Source organism: Pteropus medius, unplaced genomic scaffold, assembly GCF_902729225.1.
Source record: "Pteropus medius unplaced genomic scaffold, Ma_sr-lr_union100, whole genome shotgun sequence".
In the NCBI taxonomy this organism is placed as follows: Eukaryota; Metazoa; Chordata; class Mammalia; order Chiroptera; family Pteropodidae; genus Pteropus; species Pteropus medius.
In genome coordinates this window covers 1,035,782-1,058,173 of record NW_024350924.1, presented here as the reverse complement: position 1 = coordinate 1,058,173, position 22,392 = coordinate 1,035,782, and the positions used below count along the sequence as shown (strand labels likewise).

The 22,392-nt window shown below is 40.4% G+C and overlaps 1 protein-coding gene across 3 annotated transcripts in view; it reads right to left on the bottom strand.

The window, feature by feature from the left end:
* The window catches only part of NTNG1 (netrin G1), a 289,039-nt gene extending 268,996 nt beyond the window's left edge, over positions 1 to 20,043 (bottom strand). For 2 of the 3 annotated variants that reach the window (XM_039841023.1, XM_039841022.1), the window contains exons 1-2: positions 19,031 to 19,320; positions 11,494 to 12,250 (exon numbers count right to left, since the gene is read on the bottom strand). In XM_039841023.1, the coding sequence (XP_039696957.1) occupies positions 11,494 to 11,739 (246 nt within the window). In that variant the 5' untranslated portion in view covers positions 11,740 to 12,250; positions 19,031 to 19,320. Of the gene's footprint in view, positions 1 to 11,493; positions 12,251 to 19,030; positions 19,321 to 19,967 lie in introns of those variants that run through there. The other variant, XM_039841024.1, reaches the window with a different exon arrangement.
* Between the last annotated feature and the right edge of the window lie 2,349 nt (positions 20,044 to 22,392).

Here is a 22,392-nt window from a genome sequence, read left to right as displayed (position 1 = left end):
CATTACATAATAAGAGGAAGAACATCAGTACAAGACAAAACAAAATACAGAAAGGAGAATCCTTATAATCTGCTGGTAAGAATGTAAAGTGGTGTAACTACATTTGTATTCACTCTGCAACCCGACAGGTTGGCCTCTGGTGCACATCTTGGGGAAAACAAAGCAAAAAAATAAAGTCCTGCTCATATGCACCAAGATATAGGTAAAAGGACGTTTCTTATAGAGTGGCTTGTAAAGGCAAAAACTCAAAAATATTAAATAATTTCCCAAATTCTCACTAAGAATGTATTTATACAATTAACTATATATGTTATTTTAATATTAATGAACTAGAGCATCCGGATCAAATGAATAATTTACAAAAATAATGTTAGATGAAAAAGGAAGTTACAGAAGTTTTTTTTAAGAATAATAACATTTAAAAACTCCAAATCAAAACTATATATTATTTATGAATATATAAGTCTAGTCAAAAAATATATAAAAACATGAACTAGAAGGAAACACACTGAACTTATGACACTTGTTCACTCCTTGCCTTCCTGGGAGAGGAAGGCAAGGAGTGGTTCAGGCGAGGGAGACAAAGATGACTTCGGCTCAGACAGTAATGTCTGTTTTTTAAATCCTAACAAAAACAATATGTTACCATTGTTAATTCTAATTGATGCTTGTAAATGTATTTATTATATTGTTTATGTACTTCTCAATTTTTTTTTTAATGAAAAAAATAAAATTTTGTGATACCTTCAAGATTAAGGACCTCCAGTGTGGCCTACACATCCCAAAGACCATGTATCAGAGCAATCGTCTCGATATGAATGTTATAATCAGATTAACATATCTCTGTTTTAACAGCTCATTCACTCATTCAAAAAATATTTTTTGAGCCCTACGATAGGCAGAAACATGACAAAGTTCCTGCCGTTTGGAGCTTGTCATGTGGTGAGGAAAAGAGATATAAAATAACGAGCAGTATATAATGTAGTAAATTGAAAAATGGTCTGATCTGGGGTATATTTTGAAAATTTAGCTAACAGGACTTGTTGACACGCGCTGTGAGGGACATAAAAGAGTTAAGGAGGCTGCCTAGATGTTTCATCTTGAGCAACTAGATAAACATAAGCTCATGTTTACAGAAATGGGGAAGGCTAAAGAGATTTGGGGGAAAGAAATCAAGACTTTTATAACATGTTAAGTGAAAAATGCCTACGAGACATCCAAGTGTAGATAGCATGGAGGGGGTTGGCTACACGATAACAGTTGTTATTGATTCTGTAAAAATGAAAAATCAAAAGTATTATGCTAATTACTTTTTTTAACACCTCACCCACAAGAAAATGATTTTGTTAACTAGCCAACAGTTGCTGACTTATTATTCTGGCTGTAGATGGTGAATACAATATGTACTCTGCTCTCTATGATTTCTAACAGCTTATTTCCATTTATATGAACATGGTAATGGAAAAGAAAGCAGGAATGGAAACAAACACTGTCGATTGGTTCTCTTATCCCTGAATGAAGACACTCATCACGTAATGTGTATTTCCAACATTCCATACACTCTGTTTACAGAATCCAATTTTCTGAAGTTATTTCAGATAAAAGGCTTTTTAAATAACAAAATCATAGTATTGTAGTTTGTAGTTCAAATCATAAATGTGATTTTTAAAAAGGTTTTCGTGATAGTTTTATCCAACATATGACAAATAAAATAAGGGGAGACTTGATAGCATAGTTTTAGAATGAGACATGCATGCCAGACTGCCTGGGTTTATATCTTGTTTCCCAAAGTTCATGGGAAAAGTTACTTAATCTCATGCCTCAATTACTTCATCCTTAAGTGAAGATAATGATAGGACTGAGGATTCATCAGCCAACAAAAGCTAAGTGTTTAGTACAGTAGACGGCACCATGGAAGTTCTTGATAAATATCAACCACAGATATTATTTTTTAAACTACAGCACAAATTCAGTTTAACAAGTATGTAACAAGTACTACTGTGTGTTCACACTGTGCTAGGCTAATGACTAAATAGGACAGTATTCCGAGCCAGGGAGTAGATGCATTAAAGAGAATGCTCCCCAACACCACGTATAAGACTCCTGTTTCAAAACTCTGAAATCAAAATCCACATGGAGTGCTTCAGGCATCACAACCAACTGAGATGAACAGACTGGCCACCAGCTCATTTTGTGTAGTGCGCACACCCTCTTCAACTTGTGTGACAGATTCTCCTCTCCCTTGAGAGAGTTTCTTGGAAGTGTATTTGATTTCTTCATTTTATCATTTCCAAGAAGGAAAAGGAGCAACAGGAAAGAAACAGAAAGTTACATATGATGGACATCAACCCTCCGGAACGAATGGGCTATTTCTTTGTACTGAAGCCATATCCAGCTCAATTCTTCACTTAACATTTTAGAAATCAGTTTCAAAGTAGGTCAAAGAGTAAAAACCAATTCCAGCTTCTTCCTCAACTCAGGTCTTTAATTTTCATGAAAAGGATACTATGTGAACTTATCTATTCCCAGAAAGATGAGAAGAAACTTACAACCTGCCAGCCTCAGTAAGTTCTTCTCCAATATTATGCGTGTGAAACAACTTTCATCATTTTCCCCTCTTGTAAGAAAAGCAACTCTGAAATCTGAAAATGGCACATGAAAACTAGCCTGTTCATTGGTCTGGTGAATTAAAACCAAAGCAGGCAGATTTTACACTTTGTACAAAGACTATGTTTCAGTGTGCAACTGTTTCCGAAAGGACTGTTCTAAGTGAAAAGCGACACTTTGCTTAGGGCAAATGACAATTTCTCAAAGTTCATCCATTAGGAACAAAAGATGAGAGGGGACACTCAGATGAATCTTTCCTAGCCCTGAGATCATAGCTCCCTGACAGCAAAATCTGATGCAAGAATATGTAAAATTTCCACAAATAAAGGGTGTAAAAAGTCTCTGAAATAAGACTTAGTCTTCTGGAAGAAAGTATATTTGTATTTTTGAACTTAACCAACTGACAAAAAATGGCATCTGTGTAAAAGGCTCAAAGGCAAAATTATATATATAATTATATATATATATATATATATATATATATAGAGAGAGAGAGAGAGAGAGAGAGAGAGAGAGAGAGCGAGCGCTAGTTTCAGTAGAAAAATTAGAAAAAGGGCTAAAAGTACAAAGGAATAAAGCTACTACAATTAGGAATAAGAAAATTTAAATAGCCAAGAAACATTAAAAATAAATCTTGTCAATAAACAGACACATCTTTAAAAAATAAAATGTAATTTTCACCTTCCAATATGTCCCACCCTCATCAATGCCAAATTTTAAAAATTATTACTTTAGCAGGAAATGTGGTGGAAGAAGGATAATTTTATTACCTTTTTTGGTAAACTGCTTATTTTTATTTATCTGCTAAGGTCCTATATCAGAAGAAAATTTAAGAATGCCTAGTGTTGATAAGGATCAATGCTGGTGGGAGTGTGAATTGATAACTATCTAACAATCTGACACTGGTCAAGAGCTGTCAAGTGAAAAACCAAACAACCTACGTGTCTATAAATAGAAGACCGATTAAAGGACTATCCATGTGGCAGAATATTGCATAGCAGTGTATCTCAAAAATATAAGGTTGAATTAAAAAAAATAAGTTATATGTGTGTACAGTATTTTCCATTTACGTAAATTTCAAAAAAAAACAATACCACACATAATTTGTGGACCATAACTAATATATAATTTTCAATTATTTGCTAAAGAAGAGAAAAAAGATAAGAGGGCATAGCACATGGGTAAAAGGCTGTTTTGTTTCAGTTGTGTGTGTAGATAAGTGTATGTTTACTGGGTTCCAATATAAAATTTATTTTTCACTGTGGATCAATTTAAAGCAAGTTTTAAAGCTACAGATATAGTTTACAAGGTGTAATTTGCTCATCTTCAGCTTGTTGCTCCCAAAAAGGTCTCCTGACCTTGCTCTCTACCCTGTGGCAGAGGCTGTCATCCTTCTACCCCAGAAGCTCTCTCAAGTCCAGATAAAAGAGCAAGGCCCCGAGAGGGAGGCCTGCCTAAGTCCCACACCCTGACTTCGGACCAACGCCTCCTTCTCCATGACTGACACATAGGATGCCCGATTCACTCAGTGGTGATTCCATCCTTGAGAACACAGGAACATAGCCCTGTCTTTTAGCTTTGACTAATTACAATGTGATGAACTCAACATCCCCCAAATATATGCATTTAATATGGGAGGTTTGGAAAATGGGAGAAGGATATGTTAATAAAGAAGATTATACCTATACATGTTCATCACAGCATTATAACAAATAGAAAAAAACGGAAAGAACATCAAGTCATCGAGGTGGGAGGATCACTAAATAAAATATTGTATATCCACATAAAAGGCTATTGATAGCTATCGAAATCATATTTTCTAAGAATTTACAATGATACAAGTAAATGCTAAAAACATAGTAGTAAATGAGAAAAGGTGAAAAACTGTATGTGATATGATTCTGACTCTGTAAAACAAAATATTCTTATAGTAAGGGAGACATATAAGAAACACGGCAAAATGATTTCAATGTTGTGTTTTAATTTTTTCTATCTTTTCCAAATTTTCTATTTGACTAAATATTTTAAAAGGATTCAATTAGAAAGAGAAAAACACTCCTCATATATACTTTTGGTATCAGAGCTCAGAGTACATTTTGCCACACCCATCTCTCTTTTGAGATCATCGTAAGCTGCCCAAGTACAACAGCTAAATTTTTCTACTTGTGTCTTCATTTACAGAGGAAAAAAACAAACATCAGGTTCATTATAAAAGTTCTCAAGCAAGAAAAAACATTCTGGAAAATCAATACTATATTCAATCAATTGATCACTTAAAAACATGTTATTTATGTATTTGAGTATGGTAAATGCTAGGAGGTAGAGAAGCAATATAATTTATAGTCTCTGTTGAGTTCTCTGCATCAGAGAGTACAGTAGGCTTTGTCACACATTATCTCACTTAAAGAGTAGTGAGCCAGTTAGAGTAGGATATAGCAAACACGAAACCAATGTGTATTGGGGTGGAAGAAATCGACAAAATGTCATAAAGTACTAAATGGTGGAATATAGTAGAGTATATAGGCACAGCATATAAACATAGAGCGAGGAGGAGTTGAAAGGTTAAGAGGATGACATGAGCTCAAATTGGCAGGAAGTGGAGAGAGAACTCAACTTGAGCTAGACCCTGAAGGGTGGGTGAGACTGGGGGAAGTGGAGAACAGCGCAGAGTATTCCAAACAAGAGGAATGTCTTCCGCTCGTCCAGGTAGAGAAAACATAACAGGAGGGGCTTCTGGTCCTCGAAGTCAGAAGATCAAGATACCAGCCTAAGGCCCATGTAGAATTCCAAAGCAAAGCCGAGCGAGCCTCCTCCCCACTCTCCCCGCCACGGCCCCTCTGCAAAAAAATAAAAAAGACTATGCCTGAGAGATCCTAAAAAAGTCCAGAGAGACATTTTTTTTTAGGACTTGGCTTCTGACACTTCAAGTGGTGATCCTCTAGATGGAGAGTGGGCAAAGCTACCTCTTGTGGGCAGCGGGGGCGGAGGAGGGTAAGGGACTGGAAGAGGTGACCCAGAGTGGTCTGCTACAAGGCAGTTATTATTTTGAAGTCTCCATGTTCCACCTTTAAAACCTGGCATTTGAGCATTCAGTCAAATGCTTCCCCTGACCCTTGTGTAAAACTGGAGCTCTGGGCAGAGGAGCCGTGGTTCACCTCACCCAGCATACGCCAGCATCTCCTGAGCTAAGGGGGAAATATGTAGACAGGTCGAACTCATCAGGGTCTATGATTTTTCTGCTTCTCTTCCACTGTGCCAGACGTCAGCAGTCATCCTACTAGAGTGCAGGTCCCCACCCTGCCGTTTAAACGCTCCGCCTCCGATCGCTCCAGCCAACCTGTTCTCTCATCTTTTTCAGGCACTGCTGTTAAGCATTAGGCACTCGGCTACCAGAGAGCATCTTCCAAAGAGCAAGTGGCCCTTCGATACGCAGCAAAATAACGTTTCGCCTTCAAATTCAGAGGGCTGGTCTTACTCCCCTGCCCCTCCACCCTCTGGGCACACTAGTTCCTGCTGATTTTGCTCAAGGATCTCCTTTACTTCCTCCGGAGGCAGACCTTGTGCAGGTCGGCTTTGGCCTTGACTCTCGCCACTCCCACCAGGTTCTGCCAGCACTGTAGGCTCTGTTCGCTCCACTCTGCATATGGTGGTCTGGCATGATCCTGGGGAAGTGGTAGCCCAACTGAGTAAAGGGCACCTGTGCACACAGAGAACACTGTCTGGGAACAACGTATCACATGGGTCGGCTTTAGGTTTCCTTAGCCCAGCCATCCTCTTTATCAGCTCTCTCCCAAGGCCTTCCCATAATCTGTGCACTGCTATGTCAATGCAGCTTCAACCCAGTCGTCCCTTCCAATCAGATGGCTAGCCTTAACTCCCCTGGAGAATGCCATAGGGTCTCAATGGAAAGTAATGAGAAGTAAGGTTATACACACCCAGATTTAAAAATCAGGTCGAACATTTGATACATGATGAAACGGATAAAAGGGAGCTTTTATAGGCCCCTCAAGAAGGAAATACTTGATACAGTGATATATCAGGAAGGTTGATCATCATGGGACTTAATTCTTTGAAAACCTGAATTAAATTTTTCTAAGAAATAAGTCTAAATAACAAACTCATAACAGCGAAGTATTAATAATGAAGGAACTGGAGGTTTTTAAAAGTTCCATTCTGGCATAATTAAAAGATAAATCAGTTCAAATGAAATGTGTCACTGTTATTAAAACTTCATTCATTTATTGGAATATGTTTCATGTGAACAGAGTGTATTTTTAAGACTATTCAATTATTATATAAGTCAATGTCATTTCCAGTTTTTGGAAAAATGACATTAATGCCTTGTCATTGAAAATGTAACTGAGTTTACCAGATTAACTTCTCAAAGGCCACCTGATAGCCAGCAGATGGCTTTACTGGAGCCAACGTCAAATCAGAAATTTCAGTTATGGATAGCCCTTAGACTATGCAACCACCATGCACGCATCCCACTGGGTGCCTTTCAAATCATAAAACATGAAGGCTTTCTACTACTTTCATAAACTCCATTTGAACATAATGAAATATGCTCTATCCACGATGCTTACAATAATTAAAGTTTTTTTTTTCCTTAATAAGAGCCTGTCTAGAAATAGTACAATATAAAATGATCATTAATAGACCTGTTATGGTACTTGAATAAATGTCTATCATGACTGCAGGCACACATTAGTAATTTTCCTAAAGAAAATCCATTTTTTATTTCAAATTCTGACATTTTATTTAGAAAAATTACACCCTCTCATTTCATTATTTCGGTAAACGTAATGAGGGTATCGTTAACTACACCTCAGAGTACTTTATTTTCCCCATTTTTTTTTTTTTTTTAGTAATATGAGTCTACTTGTAATTAAAGGCATGCTACATTAATGACGCCTAAAACTTCCAAGGGAAACATTTAATGTCTACCTCATAATATTATGCCAAAATTACATGCACAGAAGACTTTTTAATAATCTTTGTTTCCTAATTTAGTTTTGATTGGCTCTGAAATCCACAGCAGCACTCAAGGGCTCGCATTTCCACAGTCATCAGCACTTCTGTGCCATAAATTGTACAAACGCACACGACTCCTTCCGTCTGTAGGCTTCTTTTCAAAGCTTCTGTTTAACTTATCCAGAAAATTAGCTGCAGGCTGGAGATAATTGCAGATAATTTTGCCATTTTTAAGCCACTGGGATGTTGTGTGGTGATATGACAGCTAAGTTGGTCTAAACACAAAGGACAAGTCAGGCTTTGTGCTGTCACTTCAGCTTTAACACACAGGTTCGTATCATTCTAATTTGCTCTTTATGCAAATTGAAACAAATTGTAGTCACTAGATGATCTGTGTTTTCGGACAAAGCTGTGCTACCTGAAGCTTTATGGGGCTTAGAGGAGAATAGGATCTATATTAACATGTTAACCCTGCCTAAAACAAAATGCTTAACTCTCCTCTATCCTTCAGATCTTCACCCTTAACAAAAAGTAGAGATATTTTTAGCCCCCAACAACTTAAATGAAATAAATTAAATTAAAAAGAAAATGTATGATCTCGATATACACAATTCATACATATACACACATATATCTAGAGATCTATATATATTTCCTATTCCACTATCCTAAATAGGAGTGTCAGAATTTACCCATAAAACTAATGTTTAAATGCTGGGATTATTAATACGCAACAATTTAAAATCACTAGACATGAAAGAGTTATTAAGTAGGTCATCCAGGTTAATAAGCAGAGATCTGTTGCTGAATGGAACCATGTGATCCTTTTTTTCTTAAAATTTCACTCTGAAGTAAATGCAGTATTCATGGATGGTCCCTGCCCTATAATGATGGAGCAAGTACAAAAAGCAGCAACACAGATTTTTAATGCATTGCCAACGAACGTCGACTTTCTATAAAATAAATGGGCTATGGGAATGATAGGGTATCTCTGACCAAATATCCCCCTGGTGCTCAGAATTGCTATAGTCACAGCTAATAAGGGTGTCACTAGCTGAGCAGGTGATTACTGAAACCATTTTGCAGCAAACATTTACATATAAGGGCTAAGTAGTGATTGTGCTCCTGTGGCAGCTACCCTGATGTAATAGGACATAATGACTCTGAGGGAGCAGGTATGGATGCGTGTGTCAACGAGGGGAGACCGTGAAAGTCATAACACAAATGACTATATGGGTTTCCATTAGACCTTGGGCCAAGGAGCACCTAAATAGGCTCCATATGACAGCTTTACAGCCTTGTGTCAGGAACCCTTACGCTACAGAGTTTTATGGGAAATCCAAAACCGCAGAGAGGAAGTGCTGCTATATTAGGCCATTATCACTGACTTGGTATATAATATCCATACAAACAGTCCTGAAGTTTGCATTTATGGGATAGGTCATTAAATCTGTTATGCCAATCATATGCATATTAAGGAGTCCAAATCAAGCATGGATGGGTAACATCTCGCAAACCTTACACTGTCCCTTGGAAAACAATTCTGCTCAGTGACAATCTTAAACTTACCAAGACTTCCAAATATCTCTATCATTGTAAGATGCAGCCTTTTAAAAAAGCTGTCCTGTGAAGTTTTGTGTAAACATAAAAAGTATACATGTGACTGCACTGGAAAAAGCTGAGGGCTATCATTTTAATTTTTTTCTCTTTTGGTCTCTAACATCACTTAGCCAGTAGACTGGTATGAATCGGCTTGTTTAAGGGCCTTAGATCTTATCCCTGTGAAAGGCAGACATGAGTTCCGTACTGTGCCCTTTCCCACTCACGATGGGAGAAAGGGACACAGGAAAGACACCAAGGAAACGCTTCAACATGATGGACAGCGACGGTGCTGAGCAAGCATTCTCTTGCAGGAGGCTGAGATCAGGGATGCTGCACATTCAAAACACATGTTGAACACATCACACAGGGCCTGTGCAAGTGGAAACAGCTCTCTCAACAAGGGCATTTGCTATTTTACTTAGATCTCTAAATTATTAAACGAGTCCAAAAGCGGCCTATTGCTACAAGCGCACACGAACCAATATACAGAGGAGGAGTGCTCATTACGTAAAGAGTTGGCCCAGAGCTCACCATCTGCTGTAAGGGGCGGAAGACTGCACGATCCATCACCAGCACAGCAGTCTCCTCCCAGATATGCAATGAGATCTTAAATTCGACCTTTTATGAGAGATTATTAAAGGCCTTATAGAAAGCCAACATATATTCCTGCTTCGTTACAGATTTATTGTAGTTTTGCTAATGTGTTTGCATAAACTCCTCTTCCGGAAGTCTTTGGTATCTCATGTGCAACTTCTTTGCAAAGTATATACCTGCTTCCCAGAGAGACGGGTCCTCTCTTTGAAATATTTAGTCTTTCTGGGCACTTTAGTCATCATGACACCTAATAGCCAAGCTCTTTTTCTCACTCTCCACAAAATCAGGTTTAGACTATAATTCAAACCAGTCCCCAAAGGCACTTCTGAAAAATGGCAAGCCCTTAACTTTTAGGTGAAAACACTCTTTATTGCTCAAAATTGTTTCCTGTTTCAAAACCTTTTCTACTGCGCTGGGCCCAGGATGATCTTATGCTAATTTAACTCACTGGGGACAGTGAACAGATGCTACTTTGATTAATAGTTTCACTATCCTGAAAATGCCAGGCCAGGTTCAAGATAATAAAGTCAGGTAAGAATCCTATTAAAATCTGCCAAATGATTATATCTATTATGTGAGAAAAATAGGACCACAGTTCCTGTGTCCAATGAAGACCAACTCTAACAAAAAAACAATGACACCAACCAAATGAACACACTATGTGACGTCTTTAGCACATTGATTTACATCATTTTAATCACCAAGCTCTAGTACTCATACCTTCCAGGTATACTTTCAGCAATGACCTTTGTGAAAATTCATTGTCACTCCAATGTTACCTGTTCAAATAGCATTTATCTTTCCACCCAGAAAAAGACTTACATACACCATGAAAACAATGAATTCTATAACTCGGCTTATCAAAAGGAGAGTACAGCTGGTCCTCAAATAACTTTATTTCAATTCAATGTCTAACATTGGAGGACCTTAACTCTCGTTTGTATCAACTAGGCTGAGGTAAAATTCATTTCATTTTTCACCATTTCCCTTAAAGTTGCAGAATCTATGGCTGATAAGTGAGGAGTTACTGCGACTGAATTGGTAGACCCCAAGTCATTATCTTTTAACGAATATGTTTTTGACATTCCAACATTCGCCTTTAAAGGACCCATAGAAAACCACGGCCCTTGACAATAAGGGGCTGCGTGAGTTGACAAATAATACTCTGCAGAAAAAGCTTCTCATGAGGCTCTAGCCCCTCTCTCCTCTGCTTCTCCTCTCACTGGTCTCTCAACCAAAGATTTCCATATCTCGGCAGTTCCCTGATGAGGAAAACCAAGAAGTCTGTTCTAGCCTTGAACTATGAAACTTGGGACTGGCCTTAAATACACACACACACACACACACACACACACACACACACACACACACAGTTGGTTTTACCACAACACATGTGGCCTAGTCAGATTCCCCATCTTCAATCTGAAATTTAACTTTCAGTTGGACTTTTCCGTGATAATTTATATACAGTGCACTTGTCTTAGTGAACCCTTGGGAAAGCGGAAGGGAAGTTCCAGGGCCTCAAGCACATCATGCATATTGCAATTCCAAGCCACGCTGGCCTCCCCTGAGAATGAAGCCAGCCTGTTGGCACGAATCTCCACCTGCGCATTCAGCTCACTGCATGAGTTGAGCCTCTACCCTCACCACATTTATGCTCATACACGACACGCCCCCACTTAATCCGAAATATTCTTTCCAAAAGGGTTGCCTCACCATCGCACAGAATGTCTCAGGAGGGTCTCCGCAGGTAATGTCTGGAGGGTCCAGCTTCACTTTCAGATATTTTGTCATGTCTGTGGACTCTGGCTGACAGGCCATATAATCCCAAACTTTCCCCTCTTCTGTGTAAATCTGAGTCTTACACACATCGTAATGTCCCCACACCAAAGGGTAGGGCTGCATCACCGAGGACACTGTAACCCAAAGGGCGTGAATTGACAGGAATCTTGACAAATACATCTCTAAATTCTTGGCAATTTTCGCGGTGACTAAAGCAGGGTTTCTTATCTGTGCTCTATGTCTATTTTACATACACATATATGTCGACATGTAGGTAGGTCCATATATTTAAAGAAAATTAAAAGACGAGAGCTCAGCGTCGATTCCAAACTAAAAGTGAAGGGCTGAGATATCGTGCGCGTTCAGGGATGCTGAGGACTTTGGCGGAAGGCTAACATACTTGTGCGTTAGGCGGTACAGCAACTCACTGGTTTTTCGCTGTCCTAGGACATATCTATCAGATTTGGGTCTAGTTCGGTTTTTGTAAAAGATGTGTCCAATCGTGGTAATGATTCGGCCAAGTGATGGTTGGCTTGTTCTACACCCGATCGCCCTGGGAGTTCCTCGACATTCACAGCTCACGAGGGCTGCTCACATGCACTGAGATGACAGCATCTGAAGCAAAAGGATCAGTGGCTCTAGCCGGGTGTCTGTTTCCCATCGATCATTCTTTTCTTCTGGCACCGACACCCTTGTAGAAACAAAATGAGGAAGAGTTATCATCCAAGAATCAATCTATTACAAAATATATGATATGTTGACATTGGGGAGGGTGGATGCAATATAAAGCAAATTGGTGTGACATGGATAACCTTCACTCCCCTGCTTTGCTAGAATGAGTCAACTACAGAAATCATTCCCGTTGGGGGAGCATTTCAATATGAAAGATTTAACTCTTCCACATAACAAAGACAGGTGTGTGTGTTCCAGGTGAGTTACAGGTTTTTACTCCAAAAACTGTATTTCCATCTTGACAAAACTGAGAGCAAGCGGCTAGACTTAAACATTTCTCAAATACTGCAGAGCTAGAAACTCTTCCAGGAGAACAATGTGGGGAATTAGCACTTATTTATAACAATGACAAAGAAGTGACAACTACTTGTATGCCTTTCGTGTCTTGGCAAAGAGACCCTAAAAATCTCCAAATTCCTTGTACGTTTCTTAGCTTTTGTTAGTAGGAATGAAAACCAACATTGTTAGCAAGAGCCTGCCCTTTGGAGTTGCTCATTATTTTGGAAGAATGTCGCATCTTTTGCTTAGTTGCATTTAGTGATGAAGATAATTTGGCTCTCTGAAAAAAAAAATATTCAAAATAAAACCAAAGGAGCAAATTTGCCTTTCATAAGAATTTTCTATTCTCTTACATCCTTTTGTAGCCATTACATCTGCATTTGCAGCTACTTTCTGTAACAGAAGAGAATTTGTCCCAAAGGCGAATATTATATGCTGCTGCTTCAAAATGAAAATCTCTGTAGTAAAACGCGCGATTTAAAATGCACATATAAAAATAGCTGAGGGTGAGTTAACGGGCCATGAAGCAGAATAATACGGCACTAATTCTAAGAGAAAATAAAAATTACTGTTTAAAAGTACTTTTGGTTAACTGATAATGCAGCCTATGTAACTGTCTGTACAAGTCATTGGAGAGTTTAACTAGCAACTTTTCTCTTTAGAGATCACTGTCCAAATCTAAACAAATGGGAAATTTTGGACTCCAGGTTTAACAGAGTGTATTCGTTTAATTAGTTGGTTCTTATTGTCATAGTCCCAATAATTATTTTTTAAGCAATTGAAAAAGGACAAAAAAAGCCTACAGTTTTAGAAATTACCATTGTAGACCCTTCGAATCACAGGAAGCAGTTTAAATATGGAAGTTCACTATCTTTAAAGAATCTTATAAAAGGAATTCACTATATTTAAATAATGCACCATTTTAAACTGAACCCAGCCACAGAAACTACGAAATGCCAACAGATGGTTGAATTGTGTTTCCATAGCAAAGTAATTTATAATAATTGCTTTATGGATGCAAGTGCAATTTTCATTATATTCAATTCATAAAATGTTATCATACAGCTGCAATTTGTGATATTTTCTATTAAGAAAAGTGTTGAATATTTGAGTTCCTATGAAGCAATAATTAGCAGTTTGTCTAAACATATATAAACCAGAGATTTGAATTTGCCTCTTTCTTGTTAACGTAAAGACTATATACTGTGTTGAGCACATTTTGAAATCTGAAGTTAAAAAGAAAAAAATCACCAAGATGCATGTGTTGTGGCTGCTACCGCCTTCCGCTGTTTTCAGGGTCATTAGCAATTTAAGTTGATATTTTCAGAAACATCTACCAATTTGACAATTAATAATCTAAAAAGCTGTTGAAACAATACAAATTTACATTTTCTAGATGCATGTTTCAATGGTGTTTACTACTTTATTATAACAAGAACAAATACTTTCAAGGGGTGTGGGGTGGGGGAGCTGGGCATTACAAGCGCAGCAGTGTAAAATCTACTAGACCAGAAATTATTAACGTCAACTCCTAATTTCAAACACATAGCAACTTATTTATCAAAACAATGTACTCTGGAAGACTTGGAATGGACTGCAGCGACTCTGAACTGAGTAAGTACTATGACTTCATATTATTTTAAAAATATGACCTTCAGTATATATTTGAATCTCCGAGATTAATCTTTAAATTTTTTTAATTAACAAATGTTACCCCCTAACCCATTTATTCTTGGTTATTGTCTGGACCCAGACAATTTGGCCTTCCTGCAACCACAAAATAAAGGGTGACCACATATATGTGTGTGAAAAATCTGGACACTAAGGAAGCATATGTGAACCTGTCACACATACAGTGATCCCACTGTAACGAATTCTCATTAAAGGATACCAGAATTACAACAATGGTCATTACACAGAATTATGGACTACGCCATTGATCGAATTTAGAGAACTGACAAGGAAAAATGCAGAGGAGTGCAAGATATTTGAATATTAGGCAGTTGCAGGGCTGTGCGACAGTCACTCTTGACAAGAAGCAGCCAATTATAGCTTACATTTCTGGCACAAAACCAATTGTGATTAATAGTTTTCCATTACATTACAGACGTATTATTAATGTATTAAAAATGTCAAGCTTTGGCAAGCACTAATATGGCATGACTCAGTTAGCCTGCAGAATTTGCATTTAATGAGCTCCCATTGACACAGAAAAGATATTGACCACAGCATATTACAGAGTAGGAGCAGAGGGCCACTCAGCTGGTCTTTAACATAATTATTTGATTTCGCTCTCATTTTGACGTGTGCAGCATGCATCCTCTACTATGTATCTTTCATATTGGAATTTCCTTACTTTTCAATACCACGTCGGCTTCGAAGAAAATCCTCTTAATAGAAAATTAATAAGACATTAAATATATTAACTTCTGTGACACACAATGGAAAAGTCTCTATCAAAATCAGGAATTTTCTATTAAAGTATAATTATGGAGTTTTCGAAGAAAATAAAACAATGTAAGCAGAATGTTATTTACCCCTTAACCTCTATTACCTAATTGCACCTGTTCCCATCTGGCTATGCTTTCAACCAGGTTAAAGTCATCAATAGCTTCTTAAAAGTGAGATCATCGCAGCAAATAGCTAGGCAAACTGATTATGAGAGGGACAGTCAATGACATATTTGGGGATTTAATATACTAAACTCATCTCCTCTGGCTCATAATGGAACTAATTGCCAAGTAATGTGGACTTTGAATTTGTCTCAGGTGTCCCCATAACATAAACTCCAGAAGCGCTCTGGGCAGCCCCAGTTCTGTTCTTTAACTTTGCAAACCTTGGGAACTCACCCTTAACCCAGTGATGCCATCATCTCTACCTGTGCACTAAAGTACTGAGAAGTCCTCTTGGATAGAAATACCCACTGATACGCTATGAGTACTCCACAGACTTCTGACTAGTGTATAAATTTGCAGAGCCAGTGTAAAAATCTAAAATTGATTTGGACTAAAAATGGGCTATAAAATAGTTTTGCATACGTGGAACACATCTCTTTTTCCAGGATTCTGTAGCTAATTCCCTACCACCTTGGGTTAGCTTTGTAAAAGGTATTTCACAGGCCCTTTCTTTCATCAGAAAAAAAAAAAGCCTCCCAAAATATTACATGAAAGTAATAATGATCAAAATTATAGACAATTATATTCCAAAAACAATTGCCAATTTCATCAACTGAGAGGAAAATATTGACAGTAAATCCACTAACTCTAGCTGGCTTTCGGTATTCATTTTATTATATAATCTCACTGAGAGGTGGGGGTGGTGGTAGTAGTCTATTTGTTCCATAAATACTCAGCTCTTTGGGGGCACCTGAAATAGACAGCTATTGACTCATTCCTCATAAACATTAAGAATTTTATAATAAGCATGTTTCTGAATGGGAAGGAACAAAAGGACAATAATCACATTTCATTGAGCGAAAAATATAAAGAGATAAAGATATATACAAATTCCATAACCTATCAAAATTAGCAGCTTCCAACACTGTCATGATGAGATTGACTAGGTGAGACAGTTAACATATACTGAATGTTCTTTGCATTTATTTATTAGTTGTGAAGATAGCATTTTCTAGTCACCTTAATGGCTTCTATCCTTTTGTTAAGTGTCTCTCAAAATGTACGGAATTTGACATGTACTGAACACGACTGGTATTTTTTACTCATACTCAATTGGGTATTATGAACAGCTGCCTATCATGAGGTTAATAAAACCAAATAGCACACCTTAGTGTTTGAAAGATCTGTTTTCATCGAGAGAGGAATGATTAGAGAAATTGGATAGCATATATTCTGCAGGATGTTGAAAGATGGGATAATACATACAATTATTTCAGAATCAGTTAAGCCTCGAAGAAATCTGGTGTTTCTTTCCTTCTATAGGGAAGTTCAGAGGTCCATGGTTTCAAATATACATTTAAGAAAACCTACACCCACCCGAAGTTTTGAAAGAAAACTCTGGATTCTGAAGATTATTTTAAAATTATTTTTTAAAGTATGCTAAATCTCTTACTGATCCATAATACAATTTACACACACGAATGTTTTTCTGTGAACACAGAAATGATTTTCTGAGTTGTATGAAATTTTATTTCTTTTCAAGCAACTTAGTGCTTTTTTAACTCTAAAACTCTGGAAATCTTTACAACACTTAGAAAACATATCAGCTAAATGTGTAAAGGTTTAATTTTTAAAGCATATTACTTGATTTTTTTTCCAGAATAATATGAAGACAAGTATTTGCTCCTATTGCAAATATACAAAGGGAAATTGTAAAACACATTAGTTTTCTCCTAAAAAAAAAAAGCTAACCTACATCATTTTAATGCACGTGCCCAGTGAAAGCTGACAAAACAAAAACTCAATAGGAAAAACAGCCTTCTGTGCAAATAAAGTGTTTTCTTACAAAATTTTAAGATTATCCCTCTAAAATTTCATGACAGGAAGTATCACCAAATTAATAGACGAATGTATGGAATTCTGAATGCTCTCATGTTGGTCTTGAGTGGTGAACTAGATCTCATTTCATGACATCCAGAAAAGAAAAGGAAATACGCCCCTTATGTACGGAGGCTGGAGCAACATTACGTGTGAAACACTTGATGCATTTTTTTTTCTTTGCGGGCTGATCCACATGCAAAGATCCAAATTTTGCCTTAATGAAAAACTGAAAGTTGCTTATCTTCCAAAAGAATCTTGGACAGTTATGGAGCTGCCTTTCCCTTGCCAAAGAAAAGGGAGTAGGGCGCATTAGGCATTCAAAGTGACATAGCTCAAAATACTTAATGAAACCTGGGGTTGCTAATTCCCCACAGGTTAGGGATGTTCCTCCAGGGTAGACAAATGAGAAAAACTCTGCCCCTTCTCCAAAAAAGAGAATCTCTGGAAAACTTCTTCTTAACAAGCTTAACCATTAAGTATATTTGAATAAATGATTTTGTTGGGAGATCTTTCTGGTTACTTTTTTTTTGTTTTTCATTTCTGTAAGATAAGAAAACTTAGCATTTTCAGTCATAAAATAGAGCCTTATTTCTAGAGCGAAGCTACTGCCAGATACACCATATGTTTAGTGGAATTTTGATCCTACCCAGAATTTTCCATTTCAAAGATTGACAGACTAACGCTCAAGAGTGGCTCTATTTACCTTTCCCTGGGTAAAGAGAAGAATGGGGAAGAGGATCGGGAGCTAAAGCCTTTACTCTCTGGAAATCTATATCTGGTGCGATCATAGGAACGCAAACTACAACTTTTCCAAATAAAGTTGCTTTAAAACCTCCGCTAGGAATTTTCCTCCCTTGCCCTGTAAAATGACAATCTCCTAAGTGGATTTCTGGAGGGGAGGGAAAAAAAAAAAGCTGGGGGTGGGGGTGGTTCCCAAGTGAGGTTACTAAAATAAACAGCAGAGGGCGCAGTATTTTTTATCTAAGTTTTCCCGTGTATGAGTCACTTAATTGGTTATTTTGGGCCCAATAATATTCAGTATTATTTGTATTATATATAGACGTCCACAGATCCATACGGGAGAGCAATTCAATGTCTCTATCGAATCCATCAACCGATTAATGCAATGCCGGTAAAGAATCCGAGACAATATTTCAAACAGCATTCCTACACCAAGCCTTTCCCTCAATTTTCCTTTCGCCCCAGCTGCTCAACACGGGATAGTAAGGCTTTAATCTTGCACCAATAAAAGAGATTAAATGAAAGGAACTTCAAAAGCTCTCAATGGGACCAGCAGCTCCATAGGGTCGGCGAGAGGGCAAGTTTTTTTCCCCAAAGCAAAGACGATCCGCGAAAGGCGGGGGGGAAGGACCCTCTGGTGCGTGATGTGCGGGCAGGTGTGTGTGAGGGAGAGCGCGCTGGGCGCCGGTCCGTCTGTCTGTCCGTGGAGTCCCAACCCAGGCTGTGGAAACCACTCACAGTCGCGTCACCTGCGCGGGGCGCACACCCGGGGAGCCGGCAGTGCGGGGGTGAGAGTGCGCGGGGTGTGTGCGCGCAGGGGCTCGGCGCGCTGCCTCCTCCCCGCGCTCCGCAAACTTCCTCGCCCACCCCGAGCCCTCCCTCCCGCCTGTGGCTGGCACCGGGGGGCCGCAGGGGGGCGCCGCCCGGGGGGACAGGCTGAGGGAGGGGGACGCCGGCGGCACTTACCGTGCGGCCGGTGGGCCCTGGCGCCCGCGGGAGCGGAGCCGACGGCGCGGGGCGGCGGCCCTGCCCTGCCTTGCGCGCCTCGGGCGGCGGCCGCGACTCCCGCCGAGCCTCGTGGGGGCGCAGGCTGCGCGGGAGGGGCGGGGTGTGGACGCGGCCGCCGCAGCCCTGGGGTCCCGACCGCGACCTGCCGGCGGCGGGAGAGGACTCCGCGCTCGCAGAGCCCCGCGTCGGCCCGCCACTCCCCGCGGCTTAATTACCTTCGCCTCCGGCCCCTTGGGGGGAGCCTCCTGCGCGTCGCCCCCTCGCGGAGCCCTCGCGGAGAGGGGGAATTCCTTCCCGTTGACGTCCTCTTCCGAAATGCAAAAGATCAGTGACTTTGACAGGTAGAGGAGGGGGAGGGAACGGGGTGGGCGGAGAGGAAGCGAGGACGAGAAAGGTGCCTCTCCCTCCAAAAATCTAGATATTAATAATGGAATCGCAGCCTTCGGGAGGTCTTGCCTGCCCAGTCCCGGCTTGCCGGCTCTCCTCTGCGCCTCCTCGCGCCGCTGCCTCTGCCACTTCTCGCCTTAAACTTTTAGGGAGGGTTTTTTTTTCCCTATTTCTATTTTCTCTCTCTCTCTCTCTCTCTTTTTTTATTTGTTAAGCTGCAGGACGATTTCCTGAATTCCCGGGGATCAGAACCAGCGACCTGGCGGTTCTACCCCGCTTGGCACAGCTTTCATTTTATTTCAGATGAAGACGTTGAGCTTAGTCAGAAGGGACATAAATCAGGACAATTAGCATTGGCGCCAAGAAGATCCTCTAGTACCAATTTCTCCGGGCTTCCTTCGCGCATTCCTCCACTCGAGTCAGAAATGTCACTGCACATAGCGTTGATGGCTGCGAGACGCGACGCACCCAAAGTCCATTTGATGAAATATACATGGCCCACGATGCTTCTGGATTGCGGTGCCCCGGCTCCCCCGCCCCCCGCCCGCGGCGCCCGGCCGGACCCTGCTCCGAGCGGGCAGCGAGCTCTGGGCAAACTTAGGGGCGCGTGCAAATGAAAGAGTGAGCGCGAGGGCCGGAGAAGCGAGAGAAAAAGCAGCCAGCCCCGGGAAGCCGCAGCCCTCGGAGGGGTAGCGTGTACGTTTCACTTAAAAGCAGATCTTCTGCAACTGGCAGCGAGTGGAAGGATTGCAAACCTTATACTACCTCGAGACCTGAGCGCTCCGAGCGGTCCTAACTCCGTCCCGCTCGCTGCTGCTGCTGCTGCTGCTGCTGCTGCTGCTGCTGCTGCTGCTGCTGCTGCTGCTGCTGCTGCTGCTGCTGCTCGAGCCGCCGCCGCCGCCGCTCCACCGACCTCAGGGCGCTGAGGCTGTGAGACCACCCTTCACTTCCCCGGCCCTGCTCACCCACAGAAGCGCGGTTTCCAGTGACTCTTCGAGTACCTTCCACCTATGCCCCCCGCCGGCCCCATCCCTCCTCGACCTCCTCCCCCAAATCGTGCCGAAACACACCCCTCGCAGGGATGACAAACGTGTTTTTCAAACCAATTCCCTTGCCCAGCCAGCGGCCCCTACAGCGCAAGCCTAGAACCTCCTCGTGTAGAAATTCATTCTCCTCTGGAAAAGTTGAAGTTCGAGAGCTGTGCATTTCAGGCCCCTTTGCCTTTCCCAAGAGACAGACGAATGACCCCCAAGACTTCATTCCCCACCGGTGGGGCTCAGACTTACCTGGGATCACTCTTAGCTACACACTAACTTCAAAAAAGAAAAAAAAAATCAAGACTTAGATAGGAAGAGATATTAATTAGAAAGAAAGACAATTGCAATAGGGAGAACACTGATGTCAGACCTCTGTAAGCTTCTAAGAAGCAAGTAGAAATATGCTTTTATACGGTAAGGGGAGTGAGCAGTAAGGGAAAGTTGGGCAGATGAGGGAGAAAATCAAAGTATGATATGTGTGGTTTGACAAAACAATGTGTTCCTGTGGCCCATGGGTCTTGAGAATAAGCATGGTCTGCATCTTGGTACTTCCTTAGACATGAGGACAAGCTCTCAATTCAGGCCCAGTGGGGATGAGAGAAGCCTGACTCAGGCTTAGTCAAGGCAAAGCGCAGGGTAAGAAATGGGCAGCTGTGAACACCTGCTCGCTAACACATGCCCTGTAAGGAAGGCTCAGAGCTAAGAGCAGAGGGGGCATTTTTCTGTGACTTGGGGTCGGGGGGTCAGAGGGTAACAACCACCTGGCTCTTCACCCACTCTCCACCCATGCTCTGCTAGGGTTAAAATATACTGATGATATGGAGATGCCACTCACCATCTAACCCTCCTTCACAGCCCCCTAAGTGCCAGTCCCTTCTTGGGGAGCCAGGAAGACTTGGGAAACACCACAGTGGCCATCTCACTTTTCCTGGCCCCTGGCCTGAACACACACACAGACGGCTCTCAGCCCAACTTCTCCCTCCTGCCCTTTTCTCAAGCCAAGCAACCCCCTTCTAAGTTTTCATTCTCGTCTTTATCTGCTCTTTTTACATCCTTCTCCAGTAAAAAGTAAAGAAATCTATGCAAAGATTAGAAAGCTCCCTTCTGGGATATACCAAGATCTTTGTGATATTGGCACCTAACCTGGAGAAATGTTCCCTTTCACTTGCCAAAATCTTGGAACTACAGCCCTTCCCCCTCTTCCTACACTGTACCCTCCCTCATTCCATGATGATGAGGCAGACATCAGTCCCAAATGAATCTGATATGTGAATGGGGACCATCTCCAGTTAAGTAGCTTCTCTCACTCCAGGAGTAAATTTTACTCTCAAACATCTGCTCTGATCTTTTCACAGACTCAGTAAATCACCAACTAAACATGTGGAGCTAAACTCGGGTAGGAAATCAGAATCCCCGGAAGAGCTTTTCCAACATTAAATCCTCCTTCCCTCCAGATCCTGACCCTCCCATGGGTGCGGATGAGTAGGAAGGAGTTTTCTCCCAAAAGAGCTGTGGGTGGATCTGATAGACTCCCTTCAACTGATAACCTGTGAACTAACATTTATATATTAAACCAGCTTTCCAGAATATACCTTTGCATTCTTGTTTATATAATACACACCAATCAGAAATTTAGATATTTTCTGAGCATCAGGGAAAATAATTTAGGGCATGCTTTTCCTATCATCCTTTGCTTTCTTCACCTGTATATATTTGACTTTCTTTGGAAAGAATGGCTTCTCGGTTTTTATTGAACGTTTCCACTCTTTTTTTCTCTCTCTCTTTTTAGAGAACTGTTTGATCTTTTAGGTCTCTGGCTTCAGATCTCTGGCTGGTTTCCATGCATTCCTCATTCTTCTTCAATTTATATTTTATATATTTGTATGTTAGGTCTCTGTTGTTCACTTTTCTAGGTTATTAGCTGCTTAAAAACCTTCTTTTCAGAGATTTGAGTGCTTGTAACTGGTAGTGGTAGCATATTTAAATGTATCTGGTCCAAAAAGATATATCTTCTTATAAATACTGTAAGGTACTTAACATAAAGGAGATACGAGACAAATGATCATTGCAAGTGTAAATAATTTTTGTCCATACCCAGAATTCAGTTATAGCCTCCTTGGTAGCAAGAACTAATTCTCGCTGTGTTAAATTAA